Source organism: Trichechus manatus, unplaced genomic scaffold (assembly GCF_000243295.1).
Source record: "Trichechus manatus latirostris isolate Lorelei unplaced genomic scaffold, TriManLat1.0 scaffold00001, whole genome shotgun sequence".
Lineage (NCBI taxonomy): Eukaryota > Metazoa > Chordata > Mammalia > Sirenia > Trichechidae > Trichechus > Trichechus manatus.
Window position 1 is genome coordinate 15,283,368 of NW_004443937.1, and position 26,929 is coordinate 15,310,296.

General features: G+C 47.4%; 1 protein-coding gene across 1 annotated transcript in view; it reads left to right on the forward strand.

The window, feature by feature from the left end:
* NUP210 (nucleoporin 210) overlaps positions 1–26,929 on the forward strand; it is a 109,161-nt gene that overhangs the window by 858 nt on the left and 81,374 nt on the right. The window contains exons 2-6 of the mRNA XM_004368677.1: positions 15,877–15,913; positions 16,485–16,725; positions 18,077–18,208; positions 23,370–23,466; positions 26,656–26,806. Coding sequence (XP_004368734.1) covers positions 15,877–15,913; positions 16,485–16,725; positions 18,077–18,208; positions 23,370–23,466; positions 26,656–26,806 — 658 coding nt within the window. The remainder of the gene's footprint in view (positions 1–15,876; positions 15,914–16,484; positions 16,726–18,076; positions 18,209–23,369; positions 23,467–26,655; positions 26,807–26,929) is intronic.

Below are 26,929 nucleotides of genomic sequence, written 5' to 3' on the forward strand. Positions count from 1 at the left end.
GGGCCCGGCGGGTGGGAGTGGAGGGGGCAAGCAGACACCACCGGAGCGGCTAGGCGCGCGGGACGCCGTCACAGTGCATGGCGCCGCTCGGGCCGCCGGCCGGCCGGCCGGCCGGACGTGTCGTGTATGTTTGTGGATTGTAGCGCGGGTGGAGGCCTGACTTAGGAGAAGTAACGTCTGAAACTCAGGTCCCCGGAAGGCTTGACCTGGGAAGGGGGCTTCATGGCCTCTATAGAGAATAATGTTCCGGAGTGCTGGGCTCGGGTTGGGGACCACGTGGGTCTTCCTTCCCCTTCTTGGCACAACTTCACAGGAAGGAGATGGTCAGGGCCTGCAAAATCCTAGTCTGGAGACCTAGGTGATGAGTTGGTCTCGTGTTGGGGTTCTCTGCCTCTAGCATCGACTGGTGTGGGAATGGGGTTTGTGGGAGACCAGAGCCCTTGAAGAATGTGGTTGAATCATATCCATCCAGCACCATTGGGAGGAACATAAACCTTTGATGAAAGGCCTTCTGGAGGTGAGCCCTTTTACAAATGAGAAATGAGAGGCGAGGGAAGGTTGGTGATTCACCTCAGGTCGCCTACAGAGTGGGTAATGCCTGATGAACTCGGCCCATTTTCAACACCGGACCTTCTAGCTGTCTGGAGTTTCAGGAATTCTCCCCTCATTGGCGGGGTATGACCTGTGGAACCCAAGGGACTGATGAAACCAGAGGTTTCTTTCCCCTACCCACCTACTCAGCCCGGTAGCTGGGGAGTCCTGGCTAAGTCCCTGGCTGGGCAGGAGTGACGTGGAGACCTAGTTTTCCATGTGGGTGACTGTGACACCAGGGCCATGGTGCTGAGTGTTAAAGACAGGACTCAAACACTAAAGGTTCCTTAGCATGGTGGAGGCTTCGTAGGTGTGACTGAGCACTTCCACTCAGAGCCACTTGATAGAGATGGAAGAAGGAGATAGTCCCCTCTCACCCCCCATGATACACCTTTGCTGCTCCCTTTCTTTCTGTTTCAAGGCCTGGTCAATACTGAGGCTTAATAAGGTCTGACCACATTACAGAAAATCATGTTTGTGTCTGTGTGTCCGTGTCGTCTGTTTTAATATTCAAAGTACAGTGCTCAGAAGGAGCCCTGGTGGCGCAGTAGGCGCTTTACTGCTAACGAAAAGGTCGGCAGTTTGATCCCTCCAGTTGCACCGTAGAGATAGATGTGGCGATTTGCTTCTGTAAAGATTACAGCGTTGGAGGCCCTATGGGGCAGTTCTACTCTATGCAGTAGGGGTCACTGTGAGTCGGAATCGACTCGATGGCAATAGGTATGGTGCCCAGAGGTCAAACCTGCATTCTCTGTTACCTGCAGTACCTTCACATATTTCTTTTTTGAAAGTCTGTCTCCTGAAATATGGATGTGCTATGTCAGGCAGTTGCATTTTGGATTTAGTGCCTTGTGCACCTGGATGACTGGGGGGTCTGATTTTTGGCTTTATATTAGAGGCTGATCTTTGGCTTTACATTTTCTGTATCCCTGTCTAGGGCCATGTCTTATGTGGGAAGATCAGCTGTTAGTCGGTACTTCGGAGGAGATACAGGTTCATTCTCCCATTGAAGTTGTCTGTTCTGTTGATATATGGACAAGAAAGAGGAAGCTGGTCATTAAAAACAGCTGTCTTCAATGAAGCCCTTTATCCCTTTGGATGTATTTCTATGCTGCTTCCTCTGAGATTCTGTAGCAGCACTTTTTTCAAAAATAAACTTTTTTTAAAAATTATAGTTTCTTTGCTGAGAGGAGCTAATGGACTTTGGCAAATTTTACTGACGTGGCTTGGTAGGAGGACAAGAAAAAACATTCCTAATCTCTGATGCATCAGAGAAGTGCTAAGTACTTGATAACTTGTTTTGTGTCTGATCCATAGTTTTTATTGCAAATGTGTGACTGCTTAAGTGTCTTCTCAGAGGTGTTTGGTGGCTGTGATTTTTTCCTTAACTTCACAGGAAAATATTCCGTCAATCAAGTATCGAAAATGTTTTCTTTATTTTTAGTAGTGCTATTCCTAGCTTAGTCATCTATTGCTTTAGTTTTGAAGAGTCTCCTCTGGAGATTTTAAGAGTTGACATGCAGACGAGCTATCTGTTTGAAGCCTAAGCCTGGGAGCAAAATATCCTCATCCAAGGAGTTCATTGTTGAGTCTCCGAGATGGATGGATGGACGGAAGGAAGATGGATGGGGGGAAGGAGGAAGGAAGGAAATAAAGAAATAAAAACCCTGCTAGGCAGTAAAGAAAAAATGAGCTCCCTAAACGTCTTGGAACATGGATGAACCTGGAGGACATTATGTTGAGCAAAGTAAGTCAACCACAAAAAAACAAATACTGTATGTTCTCCTATAAACTGACATAAACAGGTAAATAACACAGAAACTAATGTTCATTAGTGGTTACTAGGGATGGGGAGAGGGGGATTCATTCTAGATAGTAGACACTTGTTATTTTTTGTGATGGGAAGAGTAACACCGAATGAAGGTGAAGTGTACACAGCTTGACAAAGGTAAACAATTTCACTAAAAAGTACACAAGAAAAAAGAACCTGTTGGTAATTGCTATGGTATATATAATTTTGGAATAATGCAACAACAACCAAAAAATAAGTAATACCTGTGAAAGCTGGAACCTGTGTAAGGCGGAAGGCTGTCAGAACAGGAAAACTCAAATATTTGCCACGGAAACGAGTGAGAAAGGTGGTAAGACTGCCCCGTTAAAGGTGGATAACTTGCCAGACCTGGAAAAACAAGGTAGTCCCATCGAGTTCTGGCTCTCACAGGTTATGTAGGCATATATGTATGTAGGTATGTACATGTAAGTATGTGTGTGTGTATATATAGTTGTATGTATATGTATATATGTGCCTATATGCACATATATTCATATATATAATAAAGCATATAGGAGGCACAGTTACACATACTTCTTAGACATAACCAAACACCTCACGAGATTGACTTTCTGGGTTTGAAGGATTAGCACTATAGTCTTGTGGGACATCTTGGTCATTTGGCATAATATAGTTCATAAAGTTATGTTCTAAATCTTAGTTTGGTAGGTAGTGTTTGGGGTCTTAAACGCTTGTGAGCGGCCATCTAAGATACAACTATTGGCCTCTACTCATCCAGAGCAAAAGAGAAGGAAACAAAAAGACTCAAAGAAGAAACTAGTCTTCAGGACAAATAGTCTACACAAACCATGGCTTCATCTACCTTGAGACCAAAATAACTATATGGTACCCGGCTACCACTACTGACCATTCTAATCAGGGCCACAATAGGTGGATCCTGATAGAACGGAGGAAAATGTGGACTAGATGCTCAAATTCCTAAATTTAAAAAAAAAAGAAAAACAGACCTACTGGACTGGTTTAGACTGGAGAACTCCCCAAGACTATTGCCCTGAGATACTCTTTAAACCTCGAACTGAAACTAACCCCTGAGGTCACCTAATAGCTGAATAGCAGATTAACTCAGAATAATGAATATCACCTGTAAGTGCTGTGCTCTTTTAAAAAATCAGCTATATGAGACCAAATGGTCGACAATTAGTTTAAGACAAAGATGAGAACATAAGGGGGCAGGGAAACTAAATCAACGGAAACAAAACAACCAGAACGGAGATAATGAGAATATTCACGCATTGTGAAGAATGTAACCAGTGTCGCTGAACAGCTTGTATAGAAATTATTGAAAGGGAACCTAAATTGCTGTGTAACGCTTCACTGAAAACACAATAAAATATTATTAAAACAAAACAAAAAATCCTGCTGGGCCCTGGAGGATTTTGTGCTCATCCATTGGCTTTGCCACTCAACTCCATGTTTACTGAAATCACAGCATGCTTGAACCAGTGGCCGCAAGTTTACTTTTTCGTGTTTCTTGATTTTATAGCATCAAATAATTGAACAATTTCAGGACCAGAAGGAACCATAGAGATCAGTTAGTGTGAGTCACCCATGTTTCTGGAATCCCCGAGTGGTGTAAACGGTTAAGCACTCAACTGCTAGCCAAAAGGTTGGCTTGAACCTCAGAAGACAGGCATCGCAATCTGCTTCTGAAAGGTCACAGCCTTGAAAACCCTATGGAGCAGTTCTATTCTGCATACATGGGGTTGCCATGAGTTGGAGCCGACTTGATCGCGACTACCGCCACCACCACCACCCACGTTTCAGATGCAACGGCCAGAGCATCAGGGAGGGAGGTGACCTAGACGTGTCCTGCGGAGGAGGGGTAGAGATAAGTTGCAGCAGGAGCCTGGAGCATACCCCGTGGACTCGCAGCCTCTGGCTGGTTTGCCAGGCTCTCATGCAGTCCCTCCAGTTGCACCCAAATATTCCTGGCCCTGCAACAAGTTCCTGATTCTTTGTAGACATTTTTCACTATTGAGAGTGCTTCATGAAGTATATTTCAATAACTCCTTTTTAAGGTGTGCTTTTATTTCCGAAACAACATTGTTTTAGTCATCTAGTGCTACTCTAACAGCAATACCACAAGTGGATGGCTTTCACAAAGAGAAATTTATTCTCTCACAGTCCAGTAGGCTACAAGTCCAAATTCAGGGCATTAGCTCCAGGGGAAGGCTTTCTCTCTCTGTCAGCCTTCTCATCAGTGTTCCCCCGGACTTGGAGCTTCTCCGCGCAGGGACCCCAGGTCCAAAGGACGTGCTCTGCTCCTGGCACTGCTTTCTTGGTGGTATGAGATCCCCCATCTCTGCTCACTTCTCTCTTTCATATCTCAAGAGATTGCCTCAGGGCACAATCCAGTCTTGTAAATTGAGTCCTGCCTTACATACAACTGCTGCCCATACTCTCATTAACATCATAGAGACAGGATTTACAACATACAGGAAAATCACACAATATCAGAAATCATGGCCCAGCCAAATTGATGCATTTTTTGGGGGGACGTAATTCAATCCATGACAAACATCATATGGAAAGTTGAGAAAATAGAGAAAAAGGGAATCATACCATGATTGTACAACTGTAACACAATCACAGTCACACTTCTGGTTTCCTTTTACTCCCTTGTTCTTGCCCTTTCTTACATTACCTCAAGCCTGGTATCTGGGCCACTTGGTAACCTCCTTTCTCCTGTGACCTCCAGCTAGTATTAGAGCTCAAATGCATTTCTGTATTGCTTCATGATCTTCATAAACATTCAGTGTCTGAGCAGCATTCTGCTTCAATGTTCCACCACTGTAAAAACAGAATGGGGGCAGTATCTGACCTCCCTCAACCCCACAAAGGGGAAGGAGAACTAAGATCAGCAGCGTAAGGCTGACTCCCATGAGGTGGAGGCCAGACAAGCCTCCTCTCTCTGCCATCTTTACCAATTCTGACACCAACTGTCCCTCACACAGCACTCTGTACTTGGTTCGATAATTCGTTGCAATGGCCACACAGAACTCACAGACCATGCTCACAGTTATGGGGTTTATTAAGGAAGTAACAGTTACAATTCAGGTTCAGGAACACACAGGATACCGTTCTTCCATCAGGACAGCCTCTTCCCAACTGTGCTCGCAGGCTCGCCTCTCCCTGGCCCTCAGTCCCTGCCCAAAGGCACTCAGCTTTCTCTCTGTGCGTTGGGAAGCTCACTAGCTGTCTCCTGTTGCCAGCTCTCTGCTCCTGGGTCTCTTCTTCCTTGGTGGTGGGCTCCTTCTCTCTGCTCTGGAATTGGCTCTCTTTTAAGGCAAAACTGACCAATCCCCTTGGTAGGCCACAATTATTATCACACAATCACCTGGGTTGGAGTTACAAGGTCACGGCTAGAAAGGCCACACACAAAAGTAATTAATTGCACCACAACCACCCACCTATTTTCCCTGTAGTCACAGTCCCAGGGCGTTCTGTTGGTTGATGGGTGTTAAATAATAAACAACGATGGACTAAATGGAAGGGCAAACAGCATGATCTGAGAAGGACTACAGGTGGTGGAAGCCTTTTTGAAGAGGGTGGTTAGGACAAGCCTCTTTGTAAGGAACGGTGAATGCAGAGGCCCGAGTAGGGACCAGGCTGGGTGTGTGGGATTAGAGAGGTTGGCAGAGGCTGGGTCACGTGGAACGTTGTGGGCCGTGGTTAGGAGACAGGAAGGGGTTGCCTGGGGTCAGGTGTTGGGTAGGGTTGAACTGGGCCTGGTTCTGAGGCATTGCTCTCCTCCTGTGCACCCTGCCTGAGGGCTCCCTGCAGCTGGGGTTCAGCAGGCCTGCATGGGCCTTGCTCAAATCCTCTTCCTAGACCCGTCGAAGGAGGGGCCAGGAAGTATCTGTTGTGTTGACCTGGTGCTCTGGGTTGTTTTCTTCCTACTTCCTTTCCGGGTTCTTGAGTTTGCTCCCTGCCCTGCAAGCCCTGCCTGTGTGCACCATGCGGGCTAGACTCTGAGTGGTGGGTGGAGGGTGGGACCAGCAGGCTGCCTCTCTGAACCCAGCCCCCACGTGTGTCTCCTTCTACTGCGCCTGCCCAGCTGGGTCTTGGTGCAACTCTCACTACTTCTTTTCACTGTCGCTTTCTGGCCTGACCTGCCAGTTCCTCTGTCCCTGCCCAATTCCTGTTCTTGAGGTGTGAAGAGTGGGGACCAGTGCCTCCCAGAGCATGGGGCACATTCTGCATGTTTGGGGGGCCTTGTGACATTGGTAATGAGAAAAATTCGCCCTTTCAAAATGTACTGGCAGCCCTTTAGATATTCTCAAAGCCAATATGCCACTAATACATTTCCATACTCTCTTGTCTTCCGAGAGAGCGGGTCTTGGGTGCAGAAACCTTTGCAGGCAGCAGTGTCTCTGTAGCATCTAGTAACATTGTTTTGATTCTTCTGGTTACCTCAGATATGTGGCAAATAATCTTTGTTATTAACCGCTGTTGAGTTAGCCCCGATGCATGGTGACCCCATGTACGGTCGAATAAAATGCCTTCTGGTCCTGCACCATCCCCATGATCAGCTGCAGATCAGACTGCTGTGATCCACAGAGATTTCATTGGCTGATTTTTGGAAGTAGATCGCCAGGCCTTTCTTCCTAGTCCATCTTAGTTTAGAAGCTCCATTGAAACCTGTTAAGCATCATAGCAACACACAAGCCTCCACTGACTGACAGGTGGTGGCTGCGCATGAGGTGCACTGGCCAGGAATTGAACCCCGGTCTCTTGCATGGAAGGTGAGAATTCTACCACTTAACCAGCACTTCCACCACGCCAAATAATAGGGGTTTTCTGTTTACAATAGTGATACGGTAAAACCTGTGAAAGCTGGAACCAGTGTAAGGCAGAAACCTGTCAGAGAAGGAAAACCCAAACATTTTCCACTAATAGAGAGTAATAGAAATGTGGTAAGCTGCACCCTATCAAAGGTGGAAAACTTGTGAGACCTGGAAAAACAAGGCAGTCCCACCAAGTTCTGGCTCTCATGAGTTTCACTGTGTGAGTTTTCCTTTTAAGGTACTTTTTAAGTAAAGAAGAATCTGTTTAAAAGAAAAAAATAAAGTGGTACCTGGATGTGGTGGACTTGGGAAGGTGCCATCCGTGGAGATGCCCGAAGGTGGGGAAGGGCTGTCCCTGGATGCAAGTGTCCAGAGACTACATGTCCAGAGGGAGCGGCTTCCAAATTTGCAGAGTGTATGTGGGTGTGTGTGTATGTGTGGGTGTGGGGACGGGCACCCAACATTACACTATGCCAGTTTTTCTGTTAAGCCATATTTCTTGTATTTGTGAATAAATATTATGTTATGTATAGAATTTTCCTCATTACGAATGATGCTACTACCATGAACGTTATTGTGGTGAAATATATGTAACGTAAAATGTATCATGTTAACCATTTTTAAGTGTACAATTAAGTGACAGTAAGTACATTCACAGTGTTATATAATCATCACCACTATTTCTAGAACTTTTTCATCCCAAGCGATTTTTATGAAGTTAGCATTACACTGATTTGAAAACCAGTTAAAAACATGACAAGAAAAAGAAAACCACAGACCAAAGCCACAAAAATCCTTAATAAGATACTACCTAACCGTATCCAGAAATATATAAGAAGGCTTATGACCAACTGGGTTATATCTCAGGAATGCAAGGTTGGTTCAGTGTTAAAATATCTAGCACTGTTATTCACCATATTAACAGAATAAAGGAGAACAACCATATACTCATCTGAACAGATGCAGAACATTCAACACCATTCATGGTAAACATTTGCAGCAAACTGATGTAGAAGGAAATTCATAACCCAGTAAAGGGCATCTATATAAAAACTTGTGCCAAAGGCTTAGGCTAGGTGCAGTGGGGTCAAGAAACGAATAAGGCAAAGGCTCTGTCCTTAAACTGTCGGGGAAGTTGGATAGGTAAACAGGCCATTATCAAGCCCTTGTCTGGGGACTGTGCAGTTGCTGATCCTTTTGCCCTGAATGCTGTTTCTAGCTCTCCAGCGAGCCCACATCTGCCTTTCAGGTCTTTACTCACGTGCTGTCCTCTCAGTAAGGCTTCCTCTGACCATCCTATTTAAAAATTACAACCTTCCCCCTTCCCTACTTTATATTTCCCCATAGCCTTTATTCTCTATTATCCCACGTTCACTATTTTGTTTATTCTTGTTCTCCTCCCACTATAACATAGGCTCCATGAAGACAGGGATTAATGTTTATCTTGTGCTTTGTTGTATTCCTAGCACACAGAACAGCCCCTGGAACACTGCAAACCACCCAGTAAATATGTGTTCAGTGAATGGATGACTTCATCGGGGGCCCAAGGAGGAGCAGAGAGGAGGTGGGGGAGAAGGGAAGGGAAGTCAGGCATGGTTCCATGGAAGAGTTGCCACTTGGCATCAGCCATGAAGGTTGGGCTGGATGAGGTAGGCAAGCAGGGCATGTCAAGTGGGGGGACCAGCATGAGCAAAGGATGGAGGAGGAAAAGCTGGCACAGGAGGGAGAGATTAGACTTGACTGAAATCAGATGGTTCAGGCTGTCAGTAGCCCCCTCTTGGCCTGAATCTTGGTTTATGGCTCTGAGGATGTCTGTGGTTGAATATATAGAGGCCTGTGAGGATGCTACTCTGGGGCTCTGATGCCAAGGGGTCGGGATCAGACTTGAGTCAGGGGAGGGGGACGGACAGCATAAATGACCACAGTATGGAAGGACCTGCATGTTCTTGCTTTAACAAGCAAAGCAAAATGGGATCACAACTGTGCCAGTCCTTGCAGGACCACAACCCCCACATCTTGGGAGCCCCCTTTCCCTAAATTTGAGCGCTTACTCTGTACAAGGCCCTGTGATAAGATCTTTATATTTATTATCGATTCCACCCCTAGCCCTTTACAGTAGGTATTATTATGTGGGTGAGGAAATGGAGGCCCAGAGAGGTCAAGTCATTTGCTTGAGGTCCCAGAGCTGGTGACCTCTGTCTTAGAACATCACCATCCGTCGGATATCAGATGATGAATTGAGTGAGGCCATGTCACCGTCAGCAAGTGCTACTATATACTGCACCAGGGTCTCAGGGAAAGGTGGATGGAGGTCTGTTACGTGTACATTTGGGAGTGTTGGTGCTTGGGGAGGTTGGGACAGACATACTGACCACCAGCTGAGACGCATGGAAGAATGAGATGAGCAAGTTAGAGGAACAAGTACCCTTTTTGAGGAATGCAGAGGGAATGACAATTAGTTTAAACTGGGCAGGCAGGAGAAGGTTCTTCAGCAGACATATTGTATGAGTCAGGCCCCGTTTCTTTTGCAGAACATGATGCTGCACCCACAGAAATTGGGCTGTGGAGCCTGCAAACCTTGTTCCGTGAATGGCAGGTTCAGGCATCGGAGCCTCAGCCAGTGCCCCCTGCTCTCAGACTCTGGCCTCTCTGCTGAGTTGTCACTTGTCTGTCTGAGCCCTGCTCCTCCTGGGTGGGCTGTGAGGATGATGGGAGGCTGCTGTCTGTGATGTGCGCAGCCCAGAGCCTGCCGGGGCCAGGGCCCGTGTTAGCTGTCATTGTGACATGCATGCATTTTTTATCAGTTCCTCACACAGGTCCTACGTAGGCAAGAGAGGGGACTGTCTGGTTTTAGAGATATCAGTGCGGGGGCTGCTCTGTCCTTGCTTTTCCAGAAGCATTGGGAAATGGACAGACACAGGTGGCAGATGGAAGGCTCACTGGTGTGGTGCTGTCCCTCCCCTCTGTCCCTCGGCTCACTCCTTCCACAGGGGTCAGGGTTAGTGCCCTGTTGCCCAAGCTGCAGTCCTTTCATCCACCGTCAACCTTTATATACCACAGGCCCTGAGTAGTGCAAACAGTTAAGTGCTAAGCTGCTAACAGAAAGGTTGGAGGTTCAAGTCCACCAGAGGCACCATGGAAGAAAGGCCTGGAGATCTGCTTCCAAAAGGTCACAGCCATGACCCTATGGAGCATAGTTCTGCTCTGACACATGGGGTCACCATGAGTTGGAATCGACTTAATGGCAACTAGTTACACTAGAATTTACTTAAAATGTCCTTCAAGATGACTCACTATTTTTCTTACATTGACATTGTCTTGAATATTAATGTTCTTGAGCTCACGAGTTTGGTATACTTGTTTTTCCTGAAACACTTTGAAATGAATATGTATATATAAGTGCATATAATAATGAAATATATATAATAATTAAAATACATGAATCAATTAAATAGTTCATCTGTGTACCTCTTTGAGGAGATGCCCATTAGGTGGGTGAGTAGCTGATCTGGAGTCACACAGACCTGGTTGTGACTGCTGGCCCTGCCACTTACACCTGTGTGGCCCTGGGCAAGTCACTTCACCTCTCTGAGCCTCAGTTGGGTGAATGTCCTTCGGAGGCCCTTGGGAGGCTTAAATGATTTGAAGAATGTCAGTATTCAGCTCTGCCTTAATGTGCGGTGGGCACCTCCTCATCTGCACCCTCCTCCCAGCTCACTTTTATTTTTTAATCAGAGGTTTTCCTTGGACATATCAACACTTACCAGAAATTAGAGTTTCCTGCCTGTCGGCCCCTCACTTAATCTCTCCTGCATCCCTGCCTCCCACACTCCCTGGCTCAGTGTGATTAACCACTGTTCTGTGAAGAATTGTCCTCCCTCCCTCTGTGTAGAAGGGGATTCTTCTCTTGCCAGATCCTGGAATAGAAACATTCAAGAATGGCACGTGTGTAGCCAGCCCTCCACTCCTAGCTCAGAAAGAAAGCAACCCTGAGTGTCAAGGGGAATTTGCAGGTGTTTTCTGAGCTTGCTAAGAGAGGCTGTGGTACAGAAACTGCCCATAGAAGTGGGGCACTTCTTTATGGCTGCTCAGCAGAAAGAGTCCAGGATTTGTGTCCTAGTCCTGGCCCTCTGTGTGGCCTTAAGTTCAGTGCCTTCGTCCTTCTGAGCCTCAGTTCACTTATTTATAAAATGAGGACATGGTAATGTTTTCAAAGTTACATCCAATGTTACAGGTAAATATTTTTATTTAGAAATTAGAATAATACAGAAAAGAACAAAGAATAGTAATATGAATGCTCACATTCCTACTATCCAGAATTAACTATTATTAACAATTTATTATGTTGCCAGTTTTTTTTTTTTTTTTTTTAAGAAATAAGACATTATAGTTAAAGCTAAAGTCTGTTAAAGTACATTCCCCCCGCCCCTTCAGTTCTCCACCCTACCCCAGGCAGTCTCTATTTTGAGTTTGGTGTGTACCTTTCCCTTTATAATTCTCTGAACAATGAAATACTTTCTAATGTATTTTTTCATCCAGTATCCCATGTGAACCTCACCACACTCCCTATGACTAAGGCAGGGTGGGTTGTGGCCCTGTTTTACAGATGAGGACACTGAGGCTCAAGGACACGTAATTGCTGAATTCTGTGATTCTTTGTGTCTCTTAAATGTGCACCCACGGAACAAATGGTCCTCAGGATGTCCCAGGATGGAAGCCAAACAACTGAAAATGACAATTCTTGTGGTAACAGAAAAACCAAACTAGAACATCTTTTAACCATTGTGTGTGTGGAGGTTAAAATTTATATAACAGACGTTTGCCATTTTTACCCTTTTTAAGTGTACAATCCAAAACCAAAAACCAAACCCACGTCGTCGAGTTGATTCTGACTCATAGTGATCCTATAGGACAGAGTAGAACTGCCTCTTAGGGTTTCCAAGGCTATAAATCTTTACGGAAGCAGACTGTGCCACGTCTTTCTCCCACATTGCGGCTGGTGAATTCAAACCACCAATCGTTTGGTCAGCAGCCAAGCTCTTTAACCACTGCACCAGCAGGGCTCCTTGTGTACAAGCCAGTGACATTAACTGCATTCACCATGCCACCTTTTAACCATCTTTTGGAGGCTGGGACGAGCCCCTCCTGCTGCAATGAGGCCCTGAAGCAGAGAGATCACACCTGGGTGAGAAGGGGCAGGGGAGTGGTGAGGCCGGCCTCTGTTCACGCACAGGCTCTCTGTTGCCTGGGCAGCAGCAGTTCCTCCCACGTCTCTGCACCCTAGAGTGCATCATAAAGTGTGTTGTAGTCCCCACAGTCACCTGTAAGGATAGTGTATTGCTCCTGCTGCACAGAGCTCAGCCAAGGTGAGTGGAGTGCAGGGCTTCACCCCAGACCTCCAGCCCCGTGCTGGGCAGAATCACGCTGTCCTCTGGCTGGGACAGCCCACCCCATGCATCTTTGAGGGCAGGGTGAGCAGCTCTGCTCAGTGGCTGACCGCCAGCAAAGGCTTCTTTATCTTATCTCCAGGCTGCGTTTCTGGCTTGTGTAACAGGCCTGAGTGGGCAGAGGAGGGACTTTCTTCAGAAAATGATAAAGCACTCAGCCCTGTCTCTGGAGCAGAGCGTTGGCAGGAGGAGAAGATGTCCACAGGTGTGCCTGACCCTGGGGCACTGGGAGAGCCCTTGGTTGCCGGGCTCCCCTCAGGAAGGCAGGTCCTTAGAGCTGACCCTTCAGTATAGCAGCTGCTCACCACGTGGTGACTGAGCACGTGAAATGCAGCTGATCGCACACGTTGACCTTGTGATATTTGGGGTATATTGGATTAAATAAAATATGTTATAAAACTAATTTTACCCTTTTTTTTAAAATATGGCAACTATTGTTAGTTGCCGTCGAGTCGTTGCAACTCATGGCGACCTCGTGTGCAGAGTAGAACTGCTTCATGGGGTTTTCGAGGCTGTGACCTTTCAGAAGCAGATCTCCAGGCCTGTCTTTCAAGGTGCCTCTGGGTGGATTCAAACCAACTTTTCAGCTAGTGGTCAAGTGTTTAAACATTCATGCCATTATCTGTGTGGCTCACATATTTCTATTGGACAGCACTACCTTAGGGTGTGCACCTGTACTTAATGTAGGCCCTGTCACACAGGAGACAAAGAATACAGAGGTGTTTTCCAGCCAGGTTCTGAAAGCTCCTGAGCATCTCAGTGGCAGACCGTGGAAGAGTTGACTGGGGGTAAGAGGAAGAACTTAAGGCCTCTTCAGCTTGAACTAGGGTAGCCCTGCTTTCATCTGTGTTTATTTACTGGGGCTCTGTCTGAGGTTAATTCACCCCTGGGAGCAAGCTAGAAAGGAGGTTATTGTCCCTATTTTATTCCTGAGACTCAGAGAGGGAGGTGGAATTTACAGCCCAAACTTGGAACCCAGACTCCTTGCTCCCAGGGGCGTTGAACAGGATACGCCACACTGTTTCTCAAAGATGGAAGCAGAAAATGAATTGACTTTTCAAAAAACTTTTTTTATTTTGGGATAATTTTAGATTTACCGGAAAGTTGCAAAGATAGTACAGAGTTTCCAGATACTCTTTACCCAGCTTCCCCTAATGTTCACATCTTATATAACCACAGTGCATTTGTCAAAAGTAAGACATTTGCAGTGGCACAACACTTTTAACTAAACTCCAGCTTATTCAGGTTTCACCCGTTTTTCCACTGGTGTCCTTTTTCTGTTCCCAGATCCAACCCAGGATCCTACATTTTGTTTATTCTTTGTGTCTCCTTCCTCTCCTCTAATCTGTGTGAATTTTCTAATTTGTTCTCATTTCCATGGTCAGGTGTGTGCGTGTGCGCGCGTATGTGCGCGCTCGTGCACACATGCACGCACGCACTTAATGCAGGGCTTCGAACCGGTTCATTCCAGTTTGAACCCTTGCTGAAAACTTGCATTTCTAACAAGTTCTCTGATGAGAATTTGCATTTCTACCCCCAGATATACTGAATCAGAATCTACATTTTGATACGATTCACAGGTGATTCTTACATACAACTTCCTGGGAACTTGTTAGAAATGCAAATTCTCAGCAGGGGTTCAGACCGAACAAACCCGGTTTGAAGCCCTGGTCTAATGCCCTTTGAATAATATCTTGGTGTTCCAAATCTGCTATCCATTAAATGAAATCCATTTCTAGCTGTGTCTGAGATGTGTTAGCACAGTCTGTGTATGTACTCATATCCACTTTGTTCTCTTCACTTTGTCTCTGAAACGCTATTTTCTCAGAAGAAATTTATCAATGAGGGGACCACAGATGCATTTTCTCGGGGACTCAGATTTCTGTCCTTACCTGGGGGGTGAGGCGTATGTCGGCAGCCTCGTGTGCTGGTGCTGTCTGCGATCAAAGGCGTCCTTGGGTTATTTGAGGAGATGCTGGGCTGCCTGCCTGCCTCTGGGAGAAGCTCTTGGCATCAAGCCGGGAGACAGAGATGTCTATTTTGGTGTGTTTCACACCATTGCTTTTGAACACCGGGGAGTTTTTACAGGCTTCCTTCTGAATACCCTAGAAAATTAATGTTTCAGTGAGCCCAAGCGAAGGGTGGAGGCAGGAAGCAAAGAGTCCCTGAGGCTCGCTCTGTGCCAGACGCTGTCCCTGTGCAACCCTGTGAGCTGGCGTGGCAGGTCTGCATATCTGTGCCCTCTTCCTGCATCTGTCCTTCATAGGCTGTAAGCTCACTGAGGGCAGGACTTCCTCTCCTCTCGATAAGTGTGAATCATCCTCCAGTGGCTTTCTACTGCCCCCAGGAGAAAACCTCAACTCCTTCCCGGGGCCTCCCCGGGGGAGCCTTGCTGACCTCCCTGTCTCGCTGCCCACCCCAGGCTCTGATTCCCCTGCATTCCTGCTCTTGGAGCATGCCAGGCAGGCTGCCACCTCAGGCCCTTAGTCAGCTGGTCAGTCTGTGTGGCGTTCAGGTCCCCACTTGAATGCTCCCCTTCAGAGAGCCTTCCCCTAGGACCCTGTCTGCAGATGTTCACTGTGTTGGTGTCTGAGGACTGCTGTCAACAAAAGACCACAAATGGGGTGGCTTATGAGAACAGAAATTTATTCTCTCGCAGTTCTGGAGGCTGGGAGTGTGAGGTCAAGGTATCATCCTTCTGGAGACAGTGACAGTCATTCTAATCTCTCCCGCCATACATCTGTGTCTGTGTCTTCTCTCCTCTCTTATAAGGATACTACTTAGACAGGCTTAGGGTTCACCCTATTCCAGTTTGGAGTCCCTGGGTAGTGCAAATGGTTAATGTGCTCAGCTGTTATCCAAAAGGTTGAAGGTTTGAGTACAGCCAGAGGTACCTCAGAAGAAATGCCTGGTGATCTACTTCTGAAAAATCAGCCATTGAAAACACTGTGGAGCACAGTTGGGGTTGCCATGAGTTGGAATTGATGCAGGGATGACTGTTTTACCCCAGTATGACCTTGTGTTAACTGATAACACCTTCAAAGACCCTATTTTCAAACAAGATCACCCTCACAGGTACAGGGATTAGGACTTCAGCATATCTTTGTTGGGGACACGACTCAGTCCATACCTCTCAGCTAGTGCGTTCACTGTGGTGTCCGCCTCACTCATCCACCCACTCCCATCTCCCATCATCCAGGTGCTGTGCTTACCCCGTGTTCCAGATGAGAACCGAGGTACCCACGCTGTGTACCTTCCCCGGTTACTTTCACTTCATTTTTTCTTTCCACAGCCTGTCTCATCATCTGAAATAATCTTACAGACTGTGCTCATTAACTTGCTAATGTGTTTATCTGCCTACTCCCCGTCTTCACAAAAATGTCAGCTCCCTGTGTGCTGGGACTCCACTTCAGGGTTGTTGTTACCACGACATTCGGCGACCACCGAGTGCTGTGGGGCCTGTTTGGGGGTGGAGCCAGTGTCTGAGTCTGCTGTGTGCTGGCCCGGATGAAGGTCCACACAGATTCCCTCTAGTGCCATGTTATCACCTTGCAGTACACTACAGGCAGTTTCCTTGGCCCACGTGGGTTTGTTTCCGTAAAATAATCTTGTCAAGGGCCGTACTGTCTCTCTGTTGAACATTTAGGTTATTTCCAGGTGTTCAGCCTCCTGTTTTATTTGCCCAGTGGAGCCTGTATGCAGAGCTCCCAAGCCCTCAGGTTGTTGTGGTCTTATTGGAGGGACCTCGGTGGAGTTTCAGCTGGTGTGAGGCTGCCCGCCTCTGTTCTGTGCTTGAGTGCGGGGCAGAGCCCTGGATCAGGAACCATAGCTGTGGTACCTGGTCCAGTGCTGCTGCTGACTTGTGATGTAGCCCTGGGGAGTAAACTCTTGCCTGTGCCCTCTTGCTACAGGTCGTCGACCCGACCGGAGGTGGCCAGCATAGAGCCGCTGGGCCTGGACGAGCAGCAGTGCTCCCAGAAGGCCGTGGTGCAGGCCCGCCTGTCACAACCCACCCGCCTGACCAGCATCATCTTTGCAGAGGACATCAGTAAGGGCTTCGGGGGCTGGCATGACCCTCAGGCACAGAGGCACTGTCAGGGGGGTGAGAGAAGGGAAACACCCTATGCAGCCCTCCACATGGCCATACTTTGACCTGGTTGGAGGATGCTGGTGCTACCCCCCACCCCCCAGCCAAGATGGGGGCACTGAGTAAGCAGTACCCCGTCCTGGTCTCTGGTGACTGGCACTGTGTACTGTGTTCCCTCTCGCGGATGCCAGCTTTCTTTTCTAAATTATTATATGTTTCCCAAATAACTCTTAATGGGTATCAAATTAAAATTTACAACATTTGTTATGATCCAAGAAATCATTCCTTTTATTTTTCCGTGTTTAATATATTATGATTGCTAAATACTTAGAAACAGTTGACATAAGTTTCTGTCATACTTTTCCCCCACCTAACACGGTATGGTTTTCCATTTTATTACAAACTTATTTTAATAGCTGAAAAATATTCTTAAAAGGAGATTTTCCTGTGAGCGTTCTTGTTATATTGTACATTTCAATTGTTTTCCGATGTTTGTTTCAGTGTTACATATAAAAATAAATATTTTTATACAGGGAACTCTTTTGGATTCTTTCAGGTTATTTTCTTAGGATAGAGTCCTTAGGATAGAGTCCCGGATTGCCTGGGTCACAGCATATGAGCATGTTTTTGGCTTTTGCTAAATGGGCTGTACTGCCTTCCAACAAAATACCCATTTACCACTCTAACAGTGCGCAAGTATTTTTATATGGTACCTGGAGAATGATCAGGGTGATTTTGCATCTGCGTACTGTTGTCCTTACAGAACACTTGAGAATTCCCCGCGTAATGCCATTTATATATCTTACTTATGGAGCAATGAAAAACTATGCACGTGTACACGCACACATACACACATGTCCCTTTTCTTCAATAGTAAAGATGATAGTCTTATGGAAAAACACCAGCGTAATTCCTAGTTTCCGTATAGGGATGGGGGTTCAAAGCAGTCCTGTCTTCTTTTGGATACTGTAGCCCTTGGCATTTAACCAAATGATTCCACCCTGAACAAAACAAAATTTTACTGAAGGAGTTCTTTGTGCATAGTTTTAATTACTAGCACTCAAGTTGGGAAAGCATAGAGTATGCAATGAAAAAGTCTCAGAAAGCCCTGACTTCCTAAGAGGGTGTGTGCACTAGTCAGCGGCTTGGCTTTTGAGGGTTATTTTGTGCTTTGCTTAAGCCCTGTTCTGTTGTTGATCTGTTGTTGGCTTAGTCTTTTCCTGCCTAAGAGGCCTTGGTCCCGGTGTGGCCCTGGAGATGGGTGGTCCAGGGTGCTGTCCTCGGTGCTGACCCCTCTTTCCTGTCCTCCCAGCCACCGGGCAGGTCCTGCGCTGCGATGCCATAGTCGACCTTATCCATGGCATTCAGATTGTGTCCACCACCCGGGAGCTCTACCTCGAAGACTCCCCACTGGAGCTGAAGATCCAGGCTATGGACTCGGAAGGTGAGGCCACCCCCACTGCCGCTCATTCTCTGTGGCCACTGCCAGGCCTCAGCCATCTGCACAACCAGGGCCTCCCCCTACCTCTCCTCTCACATCCAGCCCTGCTGCTCTCAGAGGCTCAGTGCCCATCACACAGCCGTGCCGCCTCCTTACACGCACCCCTCCGTTCCTCATCGTTCTTGTCTGTGTCCCAGTGTGACTCCTCCTAGACCACCTCACTCCCCCAGGGATCCCAGGCAGGCCCGGGTACTTAGCTTCCCCTGTTGCAAGGGCTCAGTCCTCTGGCACACAGGGCATCACCGACACAAGGATATCATTCCTATTGGGGACCTGTGTTGGGATTTGGCTGCCCAGCCTCCACCCCTCTTTCAGCAGTAGCACCCAGCGTTTCTGTGGGTACCCACATCTTCCTCACTCTCAGTCCATGAAATTCCAGAGCCTCACTCCTCTGGACATGGGGAGGCCCTGACTTGGGCCTGACCAGTTGGAACCTTGTGTTCCTCTAGCCACAGGAAGGCAGAGTTGGTGCTAGAGGAGAGGTTTAGAGGTAGATGCCACTTCTGAGGTGGAACCGTGCCTTCTGTGGCATTGAAACCACAGCCAGTCCTCATGCTCAGTGGCCTCTGCAGCAGGACCTGTTTGCTCAGTGCTTTCCGTAGGTCCTGGGGGTGGACTCTGCCTGTGTGTGTGCAGTAGTGACCCTTGGTGGTAGAACAAGTCTTGGGAACCAGCATGCTGGGCTGCCATTGGGCAGCGATAGGAAGCTGGACAGGGATCCCTGGGAAATCATACTGTGAACACTGCAGACGCTCTCCTCCTAGGCTTTGAGGCTGGTTTGGCTTCCTTGTTCCAACTTCACAGCAGCATGGCCCGACACTTCTGTGCTGCTGGCTCAGGGCACAGCTTTTCACACCTTCACTTCCCTAGCAGTGACACTTGGCTTGTCTGGGGTGGATTTTTCTGTCCTGGTGGTAGGCAAACTGTCTTGGCTGTAGTCTGACCTCTTGATGAAGGAGGCAAGGGAGACTTTGTAGGTTAAACATTTTGTTGAAGAAAGTAAGTCTGTCAGATGATGGGTCTTCCCAAACTTCAAATCCAAGTCAAGCCGCACCTTGTCTTTGAAACATTCCCTGGCTACTCTAGCTCCCACATCTTTATTTTCTAGATCAGGGTTTCTTAGCCAAGGCACTGTTGACGTTTTGGGATAGATAGTTCTTTGTGAGGAGGAGAGGCCTGTCCTGACCACTGTAGGATGTTTAGCAACATTCCTGGCCCTACCCACTAGATGCCAGTAGCACCTCCCAAGTCCTGACAATCAAAAGTGTCTCCAGACATTGCCAGATGTCCCCTGAGGGGACTATTCTAGATCATCTACCACGCCCTCCATTCCTTCATTTATTCATTCATCAGATAAGCTCCTTAACTTCCTAAAACTGTTTTCTGATCTGTGAAACTGAGATAGTGATACTTACCTGGGGGTTGTAAGGATTTGGTGAGAAGTGTAGAAAGTGCTTAGTGCTGTGCTTGGCACATAGTAAACAATGGAGTATTACTTAGCCGTAAGGAGAAATGAAGTCCCAGTACACGCCACAGCATGGATGAGCCTTGAAAACAATATGCTGAGTGACATAAGTGAGTTGCAAAAGGACAAATACCATATGATCTCACTTACGTGAAATAAGAAAATACATAGAAACAGAAGAATATTAATGGTTATCAGGGATGGAAGGCGGGAAGAAAGAGGGAGTTTTTGTCTGGATAGCATTGAGTTTATGTTAATAGTGGTGGAATATTTTGTAAAAGGAAAGCCAGATGGTGGTACAACATGAACACGTAATCAATGTCATTGAATTGGAAATGTGAAAGTTGTTGTACTGGTGAATGTTTTGGTGTGTATATTTTCTCCACAATTAAAAAAGTGACTTAAGATGGGCAACAGAACAGAGTGGTCAGGAGTAGGGGCTGGTATACTACGGGCCCTGGACCAAACCTGGCCTGCTGCCTGTTTTTATAAATGAAGTTTTATTAGAATACAGCCTCACCCATTCATTTACATATAGTCTATGGCTGCAAAGCCTAAAACGTTCACTATCTGGCCCTTCACGGAAAACATTTGCCAGCTCCTGGTCAGGAGGATGAACTTTGGAAGCAGGCTGGAGTTCACATGCTGGCTCTGCTACTTTTCTCTTTTTTGTTGGTGGACATACTTTGCTCTCTGTGCCTTCTTCCCTGAAAGTGACATGCGTGAGAACAAGTAAAGTGCTGAGACGGATGCCTGGTGCCTATATGAACTCAAGTTTTGTCCTTTCGTTCCCAAGAGCACCTAATAATGCTGAAGTCCTGCAGACGCACTCCCACCCTCTCACTGCACAAACCACCTCCTCCAGTCCCCTTTGGGTCTGACTCATTTCACTCAGCATAATGTTTTCAAGGTTCATCCCTGTTGTGGCACATTTCTCTCTATGGCTCTGTAATACTCCACTGTATGCATGTACCATGTTTTGCTTATCCATTCATCTGTTGATGGCTATTTTGTTCATTTCCACCCTTGGCTGTGTGAAAAGTGCTGCAGTGAACATCGGTGTACAGGTTTCTGTTTCTGTTCCTGCCTTCATGTAAGTCACTTTTTAAAAAAGATTTATTTATTTTTGAGATTCACATACCATAACATTCACCTGTTTAAAGTGTACAGTTCAGTGGTTTTAAGTATATTCACAAAATTGTGCAACCATCACCATGATCTGATTTTAGGACATTTTCATCAGCTCCCCCGCCCAAGGAAAAAACCCTGCACCCATTAGCAGTCACTTCCCATCCCCCTACTCCCCTGGGCAACCACTAATCTACCTTCTGTCTCTATAGATTTGCCTATTCTGGACATTTCATGTAAATGGAAATCATACAATATGTGGTCCTTTGGCCCCGGGTTCTATCCAGAGCATCTTTTTCTCCCTGGTCTCTTCTTGCAGAAGCCCTGGCTCCTCTGAGCCTCTTGGGTATTGCCTCCTCCAGGGATGCCCTTAGACTAACCAAGTGGATTTTGTTCCTTCCTTCTTGGATGTCCCTCAGTTCTTCACTGGCCCTTCCCCTAGGGTTCGGGGCATTTTATACTCTGTATTGCAAAGTTCAGCACTTGAAGGGCAGAATTGGCATCTTTTCATTCTCCTGGCCTCTTCTGTGTCTGACACTGGACTTTGGGCCCAGCATGCACCCAGCAAATGCTTGTCAAGTTAAATTGCTTAATTTTTTTCTTGCTGCTTTCTTGGGTCCAGGCAAGGGGAGGTATATCCTCTGAAGATGGTACCACTTGGTTTTCTTGATTAGTAGTCCTGGTTAGTATCAGCACTCAGCTGCAAGGCTCCAGGGTCAAGGGCTTTGTCTGTTGCACAGAGCAGATGCTGATAACCACTTTGTAAATGGAAGAAGCAAACCTTTATGCAGAGTGCTTTTGAAGACATCTTGCAGCCTCCATACCCCAGACCAGCAAGTTCAGCTATGTCAGTCTTAGAGACGGTCTTACACTGAGTGGTGCCTTTTCCTCGTCCACCCACCTCTGGAGGTGGCACTGGTGTCACAATGCATGAGTCACACTGTGACCTGTGGTTTTACTTTGTCACCCAGAGTCAGTCCCCAGGACCAGCCTGTCACAGGGCCTTGTGCTCAGAAGGGCTTACAGTTGGTTTATTGCTCTGCTGCCACCGTATTGGAATTTGTAATAATTTTATTTGAACTTGTTTGTACGTGAAGTCTGATGGGACACTGGAGCACGTGCTGGGGATGTGGAGCCTTGGCTTGATGCAGTCCCACCCTACTTCTCTGGGATGGATTACTTTCCTAGGGTGCCGTAACAAAGTACCACCATCAAGGTGGCTCAAAACAGCAGAGGTTTACTCACTCACAGTTCTGAAGGCCGGAAGTCTGAAATCAGTGTAGGCAGGGCCATGCTCTCCCTGAAGGCTCTAGGGGAGGATCCTTCCTTGCCTCTCTTGGAGCTTTGGGTGACGGCCAGCAATCCTTGGCATTCTTTGGCTTGTAGCTGCATCAGTCTAATCCCTGCCTCCATCATCATGTGGCATTCTGTTCTCTGTGTCTGTGTCTTTACATGCCCTTCTTACAAGGACACTGGTCTTTGGATTTAGGGCTCACCCTAATCCAGTATGACCTTATGACCTCAACCTAACTAAATGATACCTGCAAAAACCCTGCTTCCAAACAAGGTCACATCCTGAGGTTCTGGGTGGACATGGATTAGGGGGTTGGGGGACACTATTCAACCTAGTACAGACAGATTCTTGGCCACTTACTCTCTGCTACCAGATGCCCCAGGTCCTGCCCAGCCTCCCCCTCCGACCCCTGCCCCATGACCACTGCCACCGTCCACCTCTGGGCACGTGCACCTCAGGGTGTCTCGGATGGGGCGTGGTAGTGGCCATCCCTGCCCCAGGTTGGCGGCACCAGGGCATGTCTGGTGAGCACCCAACCAGAGGCTGTGTCTCAGCAAGGGTGGGCCTCTCAGCCATTCCTGATCCAGGAAGGGCGGCACAGGGGTTAATAGTCCTTGGGGGTTGTCCGTCTGCTGTGGGTAGGGAAGGGTAGATGCCTGGCTCAGCTTTCCCAGAGCCCACGCCAGTGCATCGGTCCAGTGGCTTGTGGGAGGGGAACTCAGTAGCTGGCAGCCTGCAGGCCCAAGCATGTTACAGGGCAAGGTTCCCAGGCATCTCTGAGGGTCTGCACCCATCTGTGAGTCTCCTCACACTCAAGGGAGTGCCCCCTGGGCTGGCTCTGTGCCTTCTCTTCCTTCTTCCAGCCTTCCTGAGTCTGGCTTTGAACAAAGGACCCACCTTTTCATTTGCGCTGGGCCCTGCAAATTATGTAGCCAGTTCAAACGCAAGTCCACCATGTTCAAAGGCAAAAGAACAGACGAATGCGTGAGGATGGGAAGTACAGCAGAAAGAACACAGCTAAATCCTGGCTCCGCCCTCAGGTCACATGGCCGTGAGCAAGTGGCTTCATCCCCTTAAACCTCAGTTTCCCCTTCCTAAAGTGGAGATCAGACACCTACTTTGCAGGGGGCTGGTGCTGAGCATGGCATTTTGCAGGGGATAGAAGCTCCCATTTCTGGGGATTCCAATGTATTTCTCCCCTCTCGTCTGCTCTACAGGGAACACGTTCAGCACCCTGGCCGGGCTGGTCTTTGACTGGACGATTGTGAAGGACACAGAAGCAGACGGATTCTCAGATTCACACAACGCCCTGCGGTAAGCAGTGGCCTTTGCTTGGCCTGGCTGCCTTTCAAAGGAAGGGGGATATCACTTGGCACCACATGGGCCCAGGGGCTCTCATGGCCTATGGGGAACTCAGCAGGTTCCCAGGATGCCAGCCGAAGTCCCTGTGCCTGTTTAGGAAGGAGGGTCTCATCTCACCCAGTGCTGTGAGGACTTTGCTGCCCTGCGGCCCCCTGGGTGTGCTTTCTGAGAAATCATGGAGGGGTCTGGGTGTCCAGCTGAAGAAGAGGGAACTTGGCACTGCAGGACCATCCCACGTAGCTGAGGGGCTGCCATGGGATGCAGACGAGGGAAGTGTGTGTGGTCCCCTTCCGTGGGGTAAGTTATAGGGAGACACATTCCCCTGAGAGGACGCTGGAACAGCAGCAGTCATTCACAGGTGGAGTGAGCTGACCTCCCCAGAACCAGGGAAGGCAAACGGACTCATTAGGAGATGGATGATTCAAGTTATCTTTAAAAATATATATATAATACTCTTTTGTTGTTGTTGTAAAAATACAGATAACATGACATATGCCACTTCAGCATTTTTCAATGTACGATAAAACCAGTTACGTCAGTCATGTTGTACAAACATCACCAGTATCTGTTGCCAAATTTTCCATCCCCATAAACAAAACTCTTTATTGTGAATTCTATACACCTTCCTATTTCTTCCAAAATCTGCTACCAGGTTTTTTAATAATTCTGTCATGAATAATAATGCCACAAAATCACGCTAAAAATAAATGGTTGATTACTTTCCAGTTCAGCAAAAACGCAGCTCGTGTCAGTGAGGAACGAGTGAGGTTCTGACACGAATGTGGGTTGATGTTTCTCTGTTAATGTTAATGGTAAGACGTGTCTGTTGGGACTTCATTTCTCTTTTGTTTTTTAATTTTATTGTGGTGAAATATATATAACAAAAGCTTTGCCATCTTAGCTGTTTTCGTAGAGTAAAATTCAGTGACATTAATTGCGTTCACCATGTTGTGCTACCATCACTGCTGTCTGTTTCCAAAAGTTTCTCAGCACCCCAAACAGAAACTCAGTACCCCTTTAGCAATAACTCTGCATTCTGCCTTCCCCACAGCCTCTGTAATCTCTAATCTGTTTTCTGGCTCTATGCATTTGCCTATTCTAAATATTTCATACAAGTGGGGTCACGTAATATTTGTCTTTTTGATGCTTTCAGTATCTTGATTCATTGAATCCTCCCAACAACCTGGTGGGCTGTGGATACCACTGTCTCTATTTTTCAGACAGAGAAGCTGAGACTCAGAAAGGTTAAGCCACTTGTCTGAGGTTGATACATGGCAGAGCCAGGATTTAAATTCAGTTCTGTGTAAATCTGTGTTATCCAGTATGGTAGATACTAACCCCGTGTGGCTATTTAAATTAATAAAATTAAAGATTCAGTTCCTGAGATGCACTAGCTACATGTCAAGTGCCACGTGGTTAGTGGCTGTGTATTGACAGTGCATATATAGAGCATTTACGTGAATGCAGGAAGTTCTTTTGGACTGCGCAGGTATGGGGCTGCTATCTGAGCTCTTACCCTTTACTATATTGCATTGCCTCTTGCTTTGTTAAATAACTTTTTTTAAAGAGTATAATCCCTTTTTGGGGGAGAGAAGACGTAACTTTTTTATTTTGCAACTTGCCTACAGAAAAGTTGCAATACAGTTCAAAAAATGGTTTCTCTAAACCGCTTGAGAGCAAGCTGCCAACATGGTGCTCCCCTCGTCCCCCGGTTATTTTCGTGTGTATTTACTACCATCAGTGGGCGCCGCAGTGGGTCAGTGGTAGAACTCTCACCTTCCATGCGGGAAACCTGGGTTTGATTCCTGGCCCGTGCACCTCATGCACAGCCACTACCTGTCTGTCAGTGGAGGTTTGCGTGTTGCTATGATACTGAACTGAGATGGATGAGGAAGAAAGCCGTGGCCATCTACTTCTGAAAATCAGCCAGTAAGAACCCTATGGATCACAACGGTGCAATCCACACTGATCACAGGGATGGTGCAGGACTGGGCAATGTTTCATTCCCTTGTGTCGGGTCACCCTGAGTGGAGGCCTCCCCGATGGCAGCCAACCATGACAATGTAAAGCCAGGAACATGGACTTTAGGGTCAAACAAACCTGGACTTCAGTCTTGTCCTTGTTGCTTCCTGCCTGTGGCCTTAGTTAAGGGACTCACCCCATCTGAGCTTCAGTTTCCGCCTCTAACTGGAGGTGATTGTGCCCACCTCCAATGGCAACTATAGCAGAGCGATTCGTGTGCAGAGCCGTGTTCTGGGCCTGGCATACACTAGCTTTTCAGAGACTGCTGTTCCCTGGCCCGTTCTGTGCAAGCCAGCCCATTTCCTGCCATGGCAGGTCCTCTGCACTGCTAGGCAGCCCGGTACATGAGCCGAATGTTAATCAGAATCCAAGACGCTAAGGCAAGTTAGAACCAGATTGTTGTGGATTTTTATTAAATTCAGCACGCGACACCTAGTAAAACTGGGCAAGGAAATAAATCACAGCGCAGCCCAGTGCCAGGCAGATGTTGGGGAGAATGCAGGTGTGTCCAGCAGATTGTCCTTGTTCAAGGAGAACAGTGGGCTTGTTTGGAAATCACAGGCTGCAAGTGAAAGACCGTGTCCAAAGGATCCCTTGAGCCAGCCCTGCTTTCCAGCCCATCCTCAGGGGAGGGTCGACACATTGCTTCTCCCCACAACCCAACCCTCTGGAGAATAAGATGTGATGTGACTCCCTGTCACTTCCAGAGCAGGAGCTAGGCCACAGGAGACACTGATGGGCCTGCGTTGGCTGATCTGTGGTCTTGGCCTGCTTGTTAATTTCCACAGGCCTCACTTTTCCCATCTGTGAAATAGAGGCATTTGAATTACAGGGTGGTCCTCGAATTTCAGCATGTGTCAGAATCATCTGATAAAATGCAGAGTCCCAGGCTTCATGCAGACAAAGGCCGGGCCAGAGGCTTACATCTTTAGCGAGGACATGTGGCAGTTCTGATGCAGGAAGTTTCAGGGAGACATTTCTAAGCCACACTGGTGAAGGCAACCACCCTTACTTCCGTGTCTGGCATATGGTAGGAGGTTTGCATAGGCAAGTGAGTATAAGATTTTTTGGCCTCAAATGTCAGGTGTGCTGAGTGATCTTTGAGTGTTCCTTTTCCAGGATCCTCACTTTCTTGGAGTCAACATACATTCCTCCTTCCTACATCTCAGAGATGGAGAAGGTGGCCAAGCAGGGGGACACCATCTTGGTGTCCGGTATGAAGACTGGGAGTTCCAAACTGAAGGCACGCATTCAGGAGGGGGTCTACAAGGTAGGTCGGGCGCAGGGCGGCACGTCCAGGAGGGGGTCTACAAGGTAGGCCCGGCGCAGGGCGGCACGTCCAGGAGGGGGTCTACGAGGTAGGCCCGGCGCAGGGCGGCACGTCCAGGAGGGG